Source organism: Bufo gargarizans, chromosome 4, assembly GCF_014858855.1.
Source record: "Bufo gargarizans isolate SCDJY-AF-19 chromosome 4, ASM1485885v1, whole genome shotgun sequence".
Taxonomy (NCBI): Eukaryota; Metazoa; Chordata; class Amphibia; order Anura; family Bufonidae; genus Bufo; species Bufo gargarizans.
The window spans coordinates 275,114,949-275,133,172 of record NC_058083.1 but is presented as its reverse complement, the minus strand read 5'-3'; the positions used below and the strand labels follow the sequence as shown (position 1 = coordinate 275,133,172).

At 40.9% G+C, this 18,224-nt stretch overlaps 1 protein-coding gene across 1 annotated transcript in view; it reads left to right on the top strand.

Moving 5' to 3' along the window:
- The window catches only part of RNGTT (RNA guanylyltransferase and 5'-phosphatase), a 392,929-nt gene that overhangs the window by 33,911 nt on the left and 340,794 nt on the right, over positions 1–18,224 (top strand). The window contains exons 6-7 of the mRNA XM_044290779.1: positions 4,409–4,652; positions 15,728–15,837. Of these exons, the coding sequence (XP_044146714.1) occupies positions 4,409–4,652; positions 15,728–15,837 (354 nt within the window). The remainder of the gene's footprint in view (positions 1–4,408; positions 4,653–15,727; positions 15,838–18,224) is intronic.

Sequence of the window (18,224 nt, the reverse complement as noted above, 5' to 3'; positions counted from 1 at the left end):
TGGCAGCAATTACAGCCTCCAGTCTTCCTGAGTATGATGCCACAAGGCACAAGATGAACATCTGGATTTTCTGCCATTGCTTTCTGCAGATCCTCTCAAGCTCTGTCAGGTTGGATTTGGCCATAGGTATCGAGCCTTTTCAGGTCTCTCAGGAGACCTTCAGTTAGGTTCTAGTAGAGCTCTGGATGGGCTATTTAAGGACATTCACAGAGTTGTCCCTAAGCCACTTCTGTTTTGTTTAGGGTCATTGTCTTAGTAGAAGTTGACCCTTCAGCCCAGTCTTAGTTCCAGAGAATTTTGGATCAGGTTTCATTAAAGGGGTTCTGCACTTTCATTTAACTGATCTATCCTAAGCTCAGAGCTCTAGGCTAAGCTTTGTTCACTTGAATGGAGCTTAGCCACGCCCACGCTAGTTGATATAAGTCGTGACATCAGTGGGCCGGCGGTAAACAGTGAGAAGGCCGCGGTGCTACTGGAGCGCCGCTGCCCTCTCAAATAGCTGCCTCCCCACCACCGATCAGATGATCCAGAGGATAGATCATCAGTTAAATGAAAGTGCAGAACCCCTTTAAGAATGTCTCTGTACTTTTTCTTCCATTCAGCTTTCCTCAACCCTGACCAGTATGCCTGTCCCAGCTGCTGAAAAACACCCTGACAGCATGATGCAACCACCACCATGCTTTACTGTGGGGATGGTATTGAGCAGTGCCTGCTTTCCTGCAGACATGACACTTGGAATGGAGGCCAGAAAGTTAAATCCTGGTTATATTAGACCAATCTTCTCACTGTCTGAGACTCCTTTTAGGCTACTTTCACATCCGCTTTTTTCCTGGATTCATCAGCAGAAACGCTTCCGTCATGATAATACAACCAGCTACATCTGTTATGAACGGATCCGGTTGTATTATCTCTAAAATAGCCATGATGGATCAGTCACTAAAACCATTGTAAGTCAATGGGGGGGCGGATTCGTTTTCTTTTGTGTCAGACTGATCCATCTTGCTATGCATCCCATACCGGACAGAAAAACGCTGCTTGCAACGTTTTTCTTTCTGCAATGTGGACGCAACCAATGCTTTTTGGTGCATTCAATTTCGTTCAGTTCAGTTTTGTCCCCATTGACAATGAATGGGGATAAAACTAAAGCGTTTTCCTCTGCTATTGGGATCATATGATGGATCTCAATAGTGGAAAGGGAAAACGCTGGTGTGAAAGTAGCCTTAGATGCTTTTTTTTATTTTTTTTAGTAAACTCCAGTTGAACAATCCCGGAACAATACTGTACTTGCCGGATCCTGCATTAATTTTCATAGAGATGTATTAATGTCGGATCCGGTTTTCCAGTCTGTGCATGTGCTGGGATATAGGAGGAGCTAGTTTAGCTTTTGATCTTTGAAAAAATGTAAATACCGGATCAGTTATTCCAGATGAGACTGATCCGGTATATCAAAAAAGCTATCAGTTTGTATACAGCGCTGCCGGAACTGCATGCCGGATTCTAACAACGCTAGTGTGAACGTACCCTAATATTTACCCCTTATCCTGTGGAAAGCTTCTTATAACTGGAAGTTATGGCTGGAGAAAGCCATCTCGGGCTTTGAGGTGATGAGTAAATGGTAATCGTTCATTTGTTTCCATTTGTAAGTAAACGCATTTCTAACAGATTAACTTGCTCATCCCTCGTTATTGCAAATTGCCGTGATTGTATTCTTCCGTTTGTCTGACTTTTGCCCCGTCTGTTTCTAATTGTCCTGTTTATTTGTTAACTTAACTTAATTGCTTCCGTCTCTGCTTTATTCCCAAATTTTTAAGCTCGGAGTGTTCTTTCAATATATTTCTCCGGCATTTTAATTTGATTAGATATAATCTGGCAATTAAACTGAAGCCACAAATCAAAATGAGACATTAGCTTCATTTCCTTAAGGCAGTAAAGCAGGCGGAAAAAAATGTATGTGTGCAATATTTGGGAAAAAAAATGTTTTGCTGACTGTGTTCTGTGTGATAATTACTTTTCTAGGGTTTTTTAATGGTACTGTATTTTTATTTTCTACATGTATATAATACCATAGAGTGTAATATTTTACGAATTATGTAGCCAAGGACAACAGTGGTTGCAGTAATATTGGTATTTTTTATATTATCTTACGAGTTCTGATAAGCATTATTAACCTTCTGGGGTTTGTAATAAAAAAAAAAAAAAAAAAAAAAGCGATAACTGACTAATAAAATGGAACGCTGGTGGGTGTTCAGTTGTCTGTGATAGATCCAGTATTATAGAGTTCTACACATGTTACATGTGGTTTATATGGTTCAGAGAGAGATACCATTGAAGTGAAATGAATATATGGATTCAGTCAATTGCCATATATATTCTTGTAGCACTAGGAGATGCCTTGTCCTCAGCGTTGAACTAAAATCCAGAGAACTCCTAGATGACGGTCCTCCAAACATTCTGTGAGGGGGGTGGTAACTGCTGAGTTGTAGGTGTAGGAGCAGTTTTAGGTTAAGAACCAGAGATGCAGAAACATTAAATATATAGCGTAGCTTTGTGGCATGGTGGTGGCGTTGTTCGTAACATAGCTTATAAGGCTGAAAAAAGACATCTGTTCATCCAGTTCAGCTGGTTATCCTGCAAGTTGATCCAGAGGAAGGCAAAAATCCCTGTGAGGTACAAGTCAATTTTCCTCATTTTAGGGGGAAGAAAATTCCTTCCCGACTCTAATCAGGCAATCAGAATAACTCCCTGGATCTTAGATCTCCCCTCAGTTGTAGTTTTTCTAAAGTGAATAACCCTAATTTTGATAATCTATCAGGGTACTGTAGTTGCCCCATTCCAGTTATTACTTTAGTTGCCCTCCTCTGAACCCTCTCCAGCTCTGCTATGTCTGCTTTGTTCACAGGAGCCCAGAACTGTACACAGTACTCCATGTGTGGTCTGACTAGTGATTGGTAAAGTGACAGGTGGTTTTGCAACCTTTGAGTCCCGGGTTCACATCCAACCAAGTGCAGTATGTTTATGGAGCTTTCTCCCATACTGGTAGGTCAGTTGGCTTCCTATGGAATTGAATGCATTGCATATTTGCAAATTACATTGTGAGCCCTATTAAGCAAAGGTATGGTGTGAATGATGCTTATACAGCGCTCAAGAATATTCTATCGCTGTATAAGCAGCATAAGTAATGTGATGCATTGTTGGTGCTAACGTTGGACAGAAATCATACCTAGAAGAAACCTAAAGACAAACACCAGAGGAGGAACTGGATTGAGGTCCAGGAACAGGGTAAATGTCACTTCTGCAGATCAGAATAGTGTAGTAACCAGAGGCTAGAGTCAGGGGTTGAGCAGTGAATGCACGTGAGATGTAATATACCTGATAACCTTATCAGGTTGCTTTGCTAGTATTGCCATTATGGGAGCTGCCCCAGATTGTGTGCTGCCTGATGATGTCAAAACTACCCTAATACTGCACCTTGTGAACAAGAGTATGTAAGAGTATACCTCTTAGGCCGAATGCACACGGCCGTGAGCGGTCCGTGGTAACACGGGCTGGATTCCTGCTGAGAGCAGGAGCGCACTGCGTCATTGGTTGCTATGACGCCGTGCACTTTTTGCTGCCGCCGCAGTACAGTAATCCACTGGTATGATCTATACCAGTGTAATAGTGTACTGCGGCGGCAGCAGGAAGCGCTCGGCGTCATAGCAACCAATGACGCCGTGCTCTCCTGCTCTGAGTAAGAATCCAACTCGTGTTACCACGGACCGCTCACGGCCGTGTGCATTCGGCTTTGGAGTAAGACTGTTTTGTTTTTTGCAGTCCGCAAATTGCGGATTCGCAAAATGTGGAAGCCGCCCGTGTGCCTTCCGCAATTAGTGGGACGGAACAGGCAGCCCATTGTAGAATTGCCTATTCTTGTCCGCAAAACGGACAAGAATAGGACATGTTATATTTTTTTTGCAGGGCTACGGAACAGAGCAACGAATGCGGACAGCACAGAGAGTGCTGTCCGCGTCTTTTGCGGCCCTGTTGAAGTGAATGGGTCTGCACCCGAGCCGCAAAAACTGCGGTTCGGATGCGGACCAGAACAACGGTCATGTGCATGAGGCCTAAATGGGAAGTTTCTTTTCAAATGCACAAGCAGTGCAATTTTTTTTTTTTTAACCATTTTGGCTGATAGGAGTACGGAATTGTAGCTGTATTTACCTGATATTTTTTTCATTTGTAGTTTTTTCACGGTGTTAAAGGATTACGTTTCTGACCTTATCTGTGTGCACAATGCCGTTTCTGAACAGCCAGTCTTTCTGCACTTCATCTTTAGGAGATCTTGATTATGTATTTTGTTACTTGTCATTTTTATTTTAGTGCATACGTTTATATGTTAACTTTATGTCTGTTGTGTTTTTCCAATCAGCATTGAGGCAGCAGTTGCTACTTTTGCTCAAGCGAGGCCACCAGGCATTTACAAAGCTGATTATTTAAAAGAGCTTTTTCAACGCTATGGAGATGTTGAAGATACACCCGCTCCTCCTGAGCTCCCAGACTGGTGTTTTGAGGATGATGATGTTGATGACGAGGGGAACAGTATAGGTCAAGAGGCAGAGCCGGGGTCCTCAGGAACTGCCTTACACAGGAAGAAAAAAGAGAGATTAAAACTTGTAAGTCACACTTTCTCTAAGTTTTATAATGAATCCATCATTTTTTTTTCTTTTAAAAAAACTTGTTCATGCACAATCAGATGTCTCATCAAAAATGGTGACATTTATGGTATTATTGCAGTACTTCTCATGGATTAGGGCCTGACCTTCTCAGCAGAAATTCATAAGCTAACAGTGCTCCTGTCACACCATGTATCCTGCCTTTGTTTTTTTCTAATTGCAAAAAAATAAATATATATTTTTGGACTGAGGGAAAAATGCCAGTGCGTCTTGTAGCCGGAATGCTAATGGACCCTTCCATTTTGTAAAGATAAGGATTTGATGAGTGTTCTGAGAGCAGAGATAAGTAAGCTCCCTGCCTGATGGAGCGGAGAGAAAATTCTCTAGATTCTGCTAGTAGAGCATCTTAACTCTGTACAAAGAAAAGGACTACATATTTTTTATAAAGACAAATTCCCCAAAAATTATTTTTAGCTCATAGTGAGTACAATGCACCAGTGAAAAAAAAAATAATATTGCCCCCAAACTCTAATGCAGCCACACACTACACAGTAGTGTTCAGTGATAAAAGCAGGTTCTGCTTTGGTACTAATGATGGCAGCATCAGAGTGTGCAGGAGGACTGTTAGAAGAGGAGACAGGTCCTCTAAGCGTGCATTCACCCGACTATATATATTTTGTGGCTCTCAAAACATGGATCCGAAAAAAAAAAAAAAGGGTCATGTCCATGTTGCATCATTTTTTTTTTTTTGCGGGACCATTGTAACCATGCCTATTCTTGTCTGTAAAACTAACAAGAATAGGACATGTTCTATCTTTTTTGCTGGACTGCGGAACAGACATATGGATGTGGGCAGCACACGGTGTGCTGTCCGTTTTTATTTTGCAAACCCATTGTAGTGAATGAGTCTGCGTGCGATCCGTAAAACAAAAAAATACGGTTGTGTGAATGGGGCCTAAGGGGTAGAATATGACACTAGGAATCATATATTTAGGGTGCATTCACATGATCGTATGTATGTTCTATTTTTTATTTTTTTTTTGCAGGGCTGTCGAACGAATGTACAGATGCGGACAGCTTACGATGCGCTGTCTGGATTTTTTGCAGCCCTATTAAAATCAAAGGGTCCACGTCCTTTATGCTAAAAATGAGGATCGGATGCAGAGCAAAAGTTCACTCGAGTGAATGCTCTGTGCCTCTCGGGGACCTCTTTACTACAACATCACAGTCAGATAAAGTTGTCACTATGATTTTGTAGTAAAGAGATCACAGAGAGGCACGGAGCATTATCAGTCATGTTACTGCTCCGTGTCTCTGCTGTCCGGAGCGGGGCTGGACATTCTTTCATGCATCGGATTCCACGCACGGCATCCGCTCGTGTGAAAGAGCCCTTATTCAGTAATGTCAAATTCAGTTAGTTTTATATTAATCTAGACCCGCAACACTGTCTGTGACACTCCTTCCTTTGAGTGTTCAAGAAAAATATAAACAAAAAAAAAACATGGCCTACAAATCTTCCATTGTATTATCCACTGCTGACTTGGACCTTTCTAGTTCCTGGCACTGCCATAGATGTGGGGTATGTATCTGAGCTGATACAATATGCATGTCCTTACTAGAGGTTAGAAGTTGGCTCTTAGTAGAATTTCCCAGTCCCTAGCTTGTCTCATTTGACCAGTGACATAAAACTCTGCGGCAAATAAACTTGAGTAGTTTTAATAGCTGTCAACGTGAATCTAATGATGTTTGTAGGGAAGATGCTTGTGGGCTTCCATGCTTCTGTAGCTTCCCTTTCATTCCTTCATTTCCTAAATGTCACTCTAGGTTATTACATAAACCGGGGCCTTATATTTGATCTTAGCAAAGCAAAAACAGAATGTTAATTGCGTTTTGTATAATATGAAATGGACCCTCTAGGTGATAGACGCTTGGGTCTCTTTGAGTTTTTTTTCCTTGTGGGGTTGTGTCCTTAAGGTGGCAGTGAAACAGATGGTTACTCGGCATGGCATGGCTTATCCACTGGGATTCCTCTGATGCTTGCACTGAGACTGCAGTAAAATCTGTACTTTGTACTGTTATAGCTTTTGTAGACCATCTGTATCTTTTTTTTTTTTTCTGAAGTACTGTACATTAACAGTTTATTTGCCAGGCAGCTAGAATCTAATGGTACATGCAGTTTGCTATGACAAAAGGGCCATATGTAAAGTACAGATGTTTAAAGGGACACTTCTTTTCATAGCCCTGGCATCCATTTTTTTTTTTTTTCTTCATTCTTTCCCCTATAGTGTTAAAATTATGGGCAGGGTTCAGGTTTGTCCACAACTGTTTGTGGTCGAGACCAGACAAGAGCTTCTCCCCTCTGCTGATCCATAGGTAAAGGAGGAGGAAATGGGCCATTGCTTCAGAAGCTTGCAGAACGTCACTGAGTGATTTATTTTGTTTTTTGCCCTTTGCTCATTTCAGATGACGTAAACTTCAGTGTTTGTTCTTCAGATTCAGTGTTTCCTTGTATTTATTCTGTTTTAAAAGGTCACCACATGGGCTTTGTTAGCATACATTTCATTATCCATTTTATGCATTTGGAGATACAAATACCGATTAATTTGTGTGATATTTTTATATGGATTAACAATCCCATTATGGATATCAACTTGAAGAATAACATTTACTCAGTCAAGAAAACTGTGCTTTGTAATTGTAAGGATGTCAAGCTGTTCTATCTATGTAATTGTACATACTCACAGGTGGGGGAGCTCTGGAATGTAAAAAAAAATAAAAGTATAGTAGTGCTAAGGACAGCTTGAAGGGGTTGTCCAGCTGCCTAAAAATGCTAAAAAAAAACACTTGCTATAAAATGTAAAAAAAAGTATTACTAACCTTACTGCTGCCCCTGTTCTGATGCTTCACGGCTCCCCTGACAATCTTTGTATCCAGCCTACATGATTGGTGTCCTGACTGGGGTTGCACCGATTATCGATACCCAATCGATACTTTTGTACCCGGAACGATACGCAGCCTAGTATCGGAGAACATGGCACGCACCACTCTCAGCACTCCCCATGTTCTCTTCAGCAGCACAGAAGAGAAGGAGGCAGTCCCTCTGTCCCCACTGTGCCGCCACTGCCACCAATGGGAATAGAGGGGAGGAGGAAGGGAGAGACTGTGGCCAGTGCGCCACCAATGAAGATAACCAACCCATTAAATTCAAATATAGGTTGCACCTGAGGGGTTAATTGCTGTGGATTGTCATAGAGGCCGGGTGCCACCTATATTTGTATTAAAAGGTTAGTTATCTTCATTGGTGGCTCAGTGCGTCCCCAAACCCCCCAGTATTATAGTCATTGGTGGCAGTGGCCACAGGGTCCCCTCCTCTTTGGTGGTGCAGTGGTAGCTTCGGAGCCCCAGCAGTAAAATGGCGGGGCTTCGATCGGTTAAGATGACAGCCAGGACGCTACTGAAGCCTTGGCTGCCATGGTAATCTCCCTGCTGCTGTGTGCACAAAGCATAGGTCAGCAGGGATAGTGTAAAGTCCTATTCACCCTAATGGATCTCTGTTAGGGTGAATAGGACAAGGGATTAAAAGATCCCAGGTTCTAACCCCTAAGGGGGGAAATAGTTATTAATTAAAAAGTAGAAAGTAAAAAAAAAAATACCCCAAAATATTAAGTTTAAATCACCATCTTTCCCAATTTTACATATAAAATATATAAACAATATATAAATAAACATATTACATATCGCCACGCCCAAAAAGTCCAAACTATTAAATATTAAAAAATATCTCCTATAAGGGGAAAGACGTAACAAAAGAAAAAAAACTGCACGATTCACAATTTTTTGTCACTTTGTCCCCCCCAAAATAGGATAGGACTGTTCTATTATGGGCTGGACAGTCCATAAAATGTGGAATGCACGCAACTTTTTGGGTGTTTTTTTATTTTTTCCGCGTGGTATCGAATGCCATAGAGTATCGCAATACTTTTTTATGGTATCGAAATCAAATCAAAATTTTGGTATAGTCACAACCCTAGTCCTTACGATTATTGGCTGCAGAAGTGACTTTAGTGGTTTTGACAGACCACCTCTACAGCCAATGATTGCGTGCTGGGGTCACACATGTTTGTCATGGAGGTTAGATACAGAGACCAGCGTGGGACCATGAAGTGTAAGAATGAAAGTAGTTGGGGATCGGTAACGTGATCGTTATTTATTGTATAACATTTTGAGTGGTTTTAAAAAATTTAGGCTGTAATCACTTATCTTAGGCGTAATGTAGACTAATTATGTAAATATAGTCAAATGTATCTGAGCTTTGCGTATCCAATGTCAACCACGTATATAGAGGTTAAGCTTTCATTTCAATACACTGGCCATGGCCAAGAGAGAAACTGTGTCTGGGGTGAGGGACGCGACCACTTCCTTTAAATCCAGGGCTGTGGAGTCGGTAGATAAATGCTCCGACTCCTCAGTTTTTTGTACTTCCGACTCCGACTCTCCGACTCCTCTGTATTTAATATGCGAATGTATTTTATACATTCCTTGAAGGAAAGAAAGAAGTTCTTCTAAGCTCTTCTAGCACAGAGAGGTAGTTGGGCAGAAGCTGCTGCCTTCTCCTTTGTGTGCTGATCTTCTGCTGAAGATAGGGCAGTGGGAGGATCCAGGAAGGGACATTTATTTTAAAACATGATTTCCCTAGAAGAATCCCATAGTCATGTTTAAAGTTTAAGATAACATTCTGAGTTTACACGTTTTATAGCCTTAGCTGAATGACAGCAGTTTTTCCAATGGTTTACAGCAGGGATGTCAAACTCGTGGCCCTCCAGCTGTTGCAAAACTACAACTCCCATCATGCCTGGGCATACTACAGCTATCAGGGAATGATGGGAGTTGTAGTTTTGCAACATCTGGAGGGCCATGAGTTTGACATCCATGGTTTACAGCTTCAGTCTTGAACTATTGACCCTCCATTCCCTTCACTTATACAAGTGTCTCTACTCCTGCAAAACACATATTTACTTAATCCCTTATCAGTGAGAGGCGAGGTAAACCATGGGCATTGTGTTCCCTGTAACATCAGAACACAACACAATGGAAAGTATATGTATTGCCACTCCTAATTGTGCATTGCGTGCCATATAGTGAAGCATATGAAAAGCATGCTTCTTCACATCACTGAACGCGTTTGTTTTGCGGTTACGTGAGGCACTGCATGCATTGGCCTTTATTCTTACAGTAGAGAAGTCATTAATTATAACTGTTTATGAATTCGGACATTTAAACTTGCTTTTTAATTTTTTTATTCCAATTTAAATTTAGTAGGAGTCGGTTCATTTTTTTCCGACTCCGACTCCACAGCCCTGTTTAAATCTCAAACCAACATTTTAATTTTGATCTAATAATTATTTAGGTGTCCCCCTAAAAATCATTAACTATTTCGATTACAGTGAAGTTTAATTTTCATTTGAAAGGTCTCCCAGGTATAACCACAGCAGTGACCTGATATCTGCTGTTGGAAGCGTCAGGCATGTGCTCATGTCTCCAACAAACATTCAGATGATTAAAATCAATGCTGAAAGAACCTACTTGAACCTACTTGATCCACAGTATAGTCTCAATGCCGGGTTACTACAGCTCATCCCTCATTCTGGTGAATGCCACTACAATTTGGACGGAGCTGTCTGCCCCTGGCACCTGCGCACATTCTAGCAGCTCATTGGTGGGGGTGCTGGGTGTGGGATCCTAATAAATCTGATATGGATGACCTATCCTAATGAAACTCTTGGAAACCCACTTTAATTCCTTAACGACTGCCGTATATGTATGGCGGAAGTCCAGGTATTCATCATGGCGCCTGTTCAGCTCCTCATCTTCTGTTTTACACAGCAGGCACGTGGAGACATCTGACCTGTCAGATGCCGTAGGCATCCATAAGAACATGACTGCAAATCATGTTAAATCATTGCATTCTATGAGAGAAGAGATCAGATGATTGTATGTTAAAGGCCCCTTTAAAAAAAAAAAAAAAAAAAAGGTAGTTTTTATAAATATAAGAAAATTCGAATCACCCCCATTCTACATATTAAAACTAAAAAATAAAAAACATGGCTATCGCCACATCCCAAAAGGCCCATAAAACGTAACAGGTCAGTTTTACCGCGTAGGGGATCCTGTAAAAACAAAACCCATAAAACTTAAAGAGGACCAGTCTCCTCCTCCCTGTACCAATGCAAAAATAGGCATACAGGGTGGGAGAAATTAATGGGGGCCACAGCGAGTGAACGGAGCAGCGCCCAGAGAAAATAGTAAGCTCTATTAAATTGCCGCTGTATGCCCTCCATACCATGATACTTGGTTTATAAAGTCTGGACCCATAATAGAACAGAATTGCGTTGTTGTTTTTTCAAATTCCACCCCATTTTGTATTTTTTATCGGCTTCTCACTACATCATATTCAATATTAAAGATGCTAATAGAAAGTACAACTTGTCCCGCAAAAAAAAGCTTCCGTGTAGGTATGTGAATGGAAAAGTAAAAATGTTATGGCCCTGGGAAGGCAGAGAGTGAAAAACGAAACTGGCAGCTGATGGCAATTGTGTGGGTCCCATGTTCATATGTGCCCACATTGCTGAGAAAAATGAAGTTTTAATATATGTAAATGAGCCTCTAGGAGCAACGGGGGCATTGCCGCTACTCCTAGAGGTTAAGCTCTCTCTGCAATTGCCGTCCTCTCCACTTTCACCAGGCCGGGCAGCGAAAACGGCATCGCACCTGGCCCTGTCAATCAAAGTGCAGAGAGATGTAGAGAGAGCAGAGCCTCTAGGTGTAATGATAACACCCCCGTTGCTCCTAGAGGCTCATTTACATATCTAAAACATAATTTCTCTCAGCAATGTGGGCACATATGTACATGGGACCAACACAGATATCTTCAGCTGCCAAGAGCACATGTAAGGCTACTTTCACACCAGCGTTTTCCCTTTCCGCTATTGAGATCCGTTATCGGATCTCAGTAGCAGGGAAAAACGCTTCAGTTTTGTCCCCTTTCATTGTCAATGGGGACAAAACTGAACTAAAGGGAACAAAGTGCACCAGAATGCATTGCGTTCCCATGACGCGCAAAAAAGCGCAGCAAGCAAGACGGATCAGTCATGACTCCTAATGTAAGTAAATGGTGACTGATTTGTTTTCTCTGACACAAAAGAAAACGGATCCGTCCCCCAATGACTTACAATGGTTTTAGAGACGGATGCAGATGGTTTGTATTATCATGACGGACGCGTTTTTGCTGATCCTTGATGGATCCAGTAAAAACGCTGGTGTGAAAGTAACCTAACTGGTCGGCCAGTTTCATAGATACAAAAATCCTGATGGGTGCCCTTTAAGCGGAAACAGTTTTCAAATACTCATTAGCAAACCTACCGTAAGTCAAATCATTTAGTTATAGTGGACAAATCCTCCAAATCTTTGAAGTAACCCTGCCTTGCAGTGTCCTAATAATAACGGGTCCTTTATGCAAGGCTTTTTTAACAGCAGTATTATGTCTTTTATATTGCAATAATGCAGACACTATGAAATGACTATACTGTATGTAATATAAATGCGCTTTTATGGCTGTGGGTTAAATTATGCTGCTCGTCATTTTTGTTATTGCATGAATGAATCCTTTACAAAGAATGTTAAGCTCTAAATTGCTTTATATTGTACATTTTTCAAGATCTTAAATTTGGAACTTTTCCGTATATGTGATGTGCCCCAGTTGGGTTGTTATAGCTGTGTTCTCCCAAAAAAATGTGGTGTTCATTTACAGTAAAAAAAAAAAAAATCTTTTAATCGGACGTGAAAATGATGGATTTGATCTGGCAACCTGTATCTAAATCAGAATTACGGCTAAATAAAATTGGACATCTGAAATTTGTCTAATCAGTTTTCAACACGGAACTGTAATACCGTGGAGAGCCACACAATACAGGACACAAATGACTTGCAGAGAGAGAAAGAAAATCTCTGCTAATGTTTAGGTAGGCAGACAATGTCATAGAGCAGCAGGAAATGCTAGCAGAATGCTTGGGTGTATAGGGAGAGGCATTACCAGTAGAAAGAGGGAGGTGCTCATGCCGCTCTACAGAGCACTAGTGAGACCTCATTTGGAGTATTGTGCTCAGTACTGGAGACCATATCTCCAGAATGATATTGATACTTTGGAGAGAGTTCAGAGAAGAGCTACTAAACTGGTACATGGATTGCAGGATAAAACTTACCAGGAAAGATTAAAGGACCTTGGAAACGTAGTGTTTCCAAACCAGTGTGCCTCCAGCTGTTGCAAAACTACAACTCCCAGCATGCCCGGACAGCATTTGGCTGTGCGGACATGCTGGGAGTTGTAGTTTTGTAACAGCTGGAGGCACACTAGTTGGGAAACACTGCTTTAACATGTATAGCTTGGAAGAAAGACGAGACAGAGGGGATATGATAGAAACTTTTAAATACATAAAGGGAATCAACAAGGTAAAAGAGGAGAGCATATTTAAAAGAAGAAAAACTGCTACAAGAGGACATAGTTTTAAAGTAGAGGGGGAAAGGGTTAAAAGTAATATCAGGAAGTATTACTTTACTGAGAGAGTAGTGGATGCATGGAATAGCCTTCCTGCAGAAGTGGCAGCTGCAAATACAGTGGAGGAGTTTAAGCATGCATGGGATAGGCATAAGGAATTTTTTTTTATTTTTTTACTTTTCAAGGCTTCCTAAGTTTAAAAGTGACTGTTATATACCTGACTTTTTAAAATTTTCAGGATCATCTCTCATTCATGTTGGTTTAAAGGAATTTGACTCTAAAAGCTTTAAAGTGAACCTGCCACCACAAAATACAGTGCAACCTGAAAGCACCATGTTATAGAGCAGGAGAAGCTGAGCAGATTGATGTATATTTTTGTGGAAAAAGATTAAGTAGAACTTGTAATTTATAAAATTATATTTGCGTCCTGTAAACAGCTATCGGTAGAGGAGGGAGGGGTTCTCAGTGACTGACAGCTATCTCTGTATGCACACTTATACACACTATGCTATCAGTTACTGATAACCCCTCCTGTACTGATAGTACTTCACAGGAGGTGGAAAAAGCAGAGATATAAATGTATAAATTACAGCTTTTACTGAATCTTTTACCACAAAACTATATATCATTCTGCTCAGCTTCTCCTGCTCTATAACAGAGTCCTTTCGGATTGCGTTGCATTTTGTGATGAGAGGTCCTCTTTAAAGTGGTTTTCCCATTTGTGGGATATCTTTAGGATTTGCTAATAATTCATGACGAACTAAGCGAGCTTCGGATCATTGTTCCGAAGTCGCTTTCTTCAAAACTTCAGATAATGCTATTTGGAGATCTGTTTCTGTGCAGCCTCTTATGAAGCAAAGTTAGTTATTCGCGAAGTCACATAAGACTTCGTTGAATAACTTTTGGTATTTGATTTTTAAAGTGGAAAACTACTTTAAAACTTGGATCCCAACTCCGCTTCGGTTCCGAGTTTTGAAACAAATTGAGTTTGGACAGAGCAGTCCGTACCCGCCTTGCTCAACCCTAGTGAGATCATTACAGGAAAGATTAGAATTATAGATAAGCAGGTTAGCTGCGGTAAAAGTGGTCTATGCAGACCAAGAAGTGGTGCCTATTAGTAGGCGTCGTGGCCAGTGTTAAATTGGCAGGATTTTATGTTTTTTGTTTAAATATACAGTACAGACCAAAGGTTTGGACACACCTTCTCATTCAAAGAGTTTTCTTTATTTTCATAACTATGAAAATTGTAGATTCACACTGAAGGAATCAAAACTATGAATTAACACATGTGGAATTATATACATAACAAAAAAGTGTGAAACAACTGAAAATATGTCATATTCTAGGTTCTTCAAAGTAGCCACCTTTTGCTTTGATTGATGTTTTGCACACTCTTGGCAATCAAAGCAAAAGGTGGCTACTTTGAAGAGCCTAGAATTACATATTTTCAGTTGTTTCACACTTTTTTGTTATATAATTCCACATGTGTTAATTCATAGTTTTGATGCCTTCAGTGTGAATCTACAATTTTCATAGTCCTGAAAATAAAGAAAACTCTTTGAATGAGAAGGTGTGTCCAAACTTTTGGTCTGTACTGTAGGTGTTGACATGGAATATAAAAAATAACATCATCAAAAATGTTAAACATAAAAACGTGGTTTAGACAATAGGTTATTTTCTGATGACACATTCCCTTTAAGTTTCACGGCTGTGAATGGATGGTGGTTGCACATGTGCCTTTGCTCTCCCTTTGCTTCAGGGCCCTGTTCTGGAGGTAGGAGCGGGTCCCAGTGGTGACACTCACACCTGTAGGACATTTATGGCATATCCTAGCGATATGTTGTAAATATCCCAAATCGGGCAGCCACTTTAAAGCTTTTACAGTCAAAAATTTAAATTTAAGTTACTAAACAGGTGCATAACAGTCACTTTTAAGTTAGAGGTTTTCCAGGATTTTAATTTTGACAACCTGTCCTCAGGAGATTTCATCAATATCTGATCGATGGGGGTATGACCTGTCCTGAGGATAGAAGGAAAGGGACACGCGCACCGCCATTCTATTTCCCGCAGTGCCGATGGATATATTGTATACACTGTCCTGAGGATAGGTCATCAATATTAAAATCCCAGAAAATCCCTTTTAATGTCTCGGATGGGAATATCCCTTTAAGGATATAACCATCATAGGACATTTATTTTACAGTTTTTATATACAGAATTATTATATGTAAAATGTTTAGTAACTTTGTATATACACTGCATTGCTTATCTCGTATTGGTCTTTGGTTAGAGCCTATATTATAGCCCAGAGCTGCATTCACAATTCTTCCAGACTACAGAACTAAAACCCTGACTATTTTGCTTTTGTTTTATGATTTCCTATTTAATAAAGCATGCTCTCCTTCTTATTGCATTCCTTCTTCTGCTGTTTTCTTTGTGTACTATTTTTCTTGAGCCTTTATAAAGCTATTTTTGTGAGTAAATTATTATTAATATATGTATATATTTTTATTTATTTAAACAGGGTGCAGTATTTTTAGAAGGTGTCACAGTAAAAAATGTTACCCAGATAACAACACAACCGAAACTTGGAGAAATACAGAGGAAATGTCAACAGTTCTCTAATTGGGAAGGGTATGCTAATTTCTACCTGGCTTATATTATTTGGTCCATCTGTCCGTGGTAAATAGTTTAAACTTCAATGGGGTCATTTATCAAACTGGTTTACTATATGCTACTAAGCCAGTTCTACTTTACACCAATCAGATTCCACCTTTCATTTTCCAAAGGAGCTGTCGAAAATGAAAGGTGAAATCTAATTGGTTGTTATGGGCAACTAAGCCAGTTCTACTTTTACACCAGTTTGATAAATGACCCCATATATATCTAATGGAAGAGAATCAGTCACTTCCCTTACTATTGTACAGGTTCATTAGTGTTATCTGCTTTTCCTTGAATGAACCTGAGCCTGCAGTACATTTCCCAGACACTACACCTCTTAAAGAGCTCTGCTAGTTCTGGCCCGTCACTACTCCTCCTATCAGCTATTGATGGGGATAGTCTGGACTCGGGCCCCTTTCAATCTAATATTAATGAGCTCTCCCAAAGCAAAGCTCATCAGGATCCAAAGGGGTCGTGCCACCATTAAAAAGGACATGCCCCCTGAGAGAGGACATGTCCTTTGAACGGCCAGCCTCTGAAGATAACCTAGCAGAACAATTGGAGCAATAAATAGAGAGATCTCTGGATCCATAAGAGGTAAGGGCTGGTTCTAGATGTGTTAGAAGGAGATTATTATGTACTATATGATGTTTCCGTTTCACCTTTTATATTACTAATGGGAAACCCCATTAGTCCCTGGAAAACCCCTTTAATACAAAGCCAGCACACTGATTGGTATTTTTTTTTAGGAAGATTGCCTGAATACTTTAGGGATGAGCAAATTGCTTTGTCTCATTAGCAAGCGTTATAACTTGTGAGGGGTGAAGAAGTGCCACCTGCCAGTTGGTATATTGGGTTGGACATCTCGCCCGGTCCTGACATTCTGGGCCCAGCACTGCTGCTCGTATCAATGCAGGCACTGAATCCTAAATTTGACTTTAGCAGCAGAGACTGCACATGCGCCACTACAGTGTAGGACTGGGCTGTCTAGGGCCCAGCAGTAAAATTTATTTTGGGTGCCCACCACACGGATGCATCCAAATATTACCTGCTCACACAGCAGCAGGAGGCTAGAAGATGATTAATAATGGGGTCCTTGCAGCAACTTTGAGAAGGCAGGTCCCTTGGAAAGAAGGATACTGGCTGACCTGTCTCTGTACCTAAAAGTCATCTCAGCCACGTGAATGTGCTTTATAATAATAAACTGGGTGTTTTCTTAAATATTCTACCCAGTTTTTATATGAACATATGAGGTGCTGTACACTGCCCATGTACAGTCGTGGCCAAAAGTTTTGAGAATGACACAAATTATGGAAAAGTTGCTGCTTAAGTTTTTATAATATCAATTTGCATATACTCCAGAATGTTATGAAGAGTGATCAGATGAATTGCATAGTCCTTCTTTGCCATGAAAATGAATATAATCCCCCAAAAACTTTTCCACTGCATTTCATTGCGGTCATTAAAGGACCTGCTGAGATCATTTCAGTAATTGTCTTGTTAACTCAGGTGAGAATGTTGACGAGCACAAGGCTGGAGATCATTATGTCAGGCTGATTGGGTTAAAATGGCAGACTTGACCTGTTAAAAGGAGGGTGATGCTTGAAATCATTGTTCTTCCATTGTTAACCATGGTGATCTTCAAAGAAACGCGTGCAGCCATCATTGTGTTGCACAAAAATGGCTTCGCAGGCAAGGATATTGTGGCTACTAAGATTGCACCTCAATCAACAATTTATAGGATCATCAAGAACTTCAAGGAAAGAGGTTCAATTCTTGTTAAGAAGGCTTCAGGGCATCCAAGAAAGTCAAGCAAGCGCCAGGATCGTCTCATAAAGAGGATTCAGCTGCGGGATTGGAGTGCCGACAGTGCAGAGCTTGTTCAGGAATGGCAGCCGGCAGGTGTGAGCGCATCTGCACGCACAGTAAAGGCAAAGACTTTTGGAAGATGGCCTGGTGTCAAGAAGGGCAGCAAAGAAGCCACTTCTCTCCAAAAAAACCCCATCAGGCACAGATTGATCCTCTGCAGAAAATATGGTGAATAGACTGCTGAGGACTGGGGCAAAGTCATATTCTTCAATGAAGCCTCTTTCCGATTGTTTGGGGCATCAGGAAAAGGATTGTCTGGAGAAGAAAAGGTGAGCGCTACCACCAGTGTCATGCCAACAGTAAAGCATCCTGAGACCATTCATGTGTGGGGTGGCTTCTCATCCAAGGGAGTGCGCTCACTCGCAATTTTGCCCAAAAACACAGCCATGAATAAAGAATGGTACCAAAACACCCTCCAACAGCAACTTCTTCCAACAACAGTTTGGTGAAGAACAATGCATTTTCCAGCACGATGGAGCACCGTGCCATAA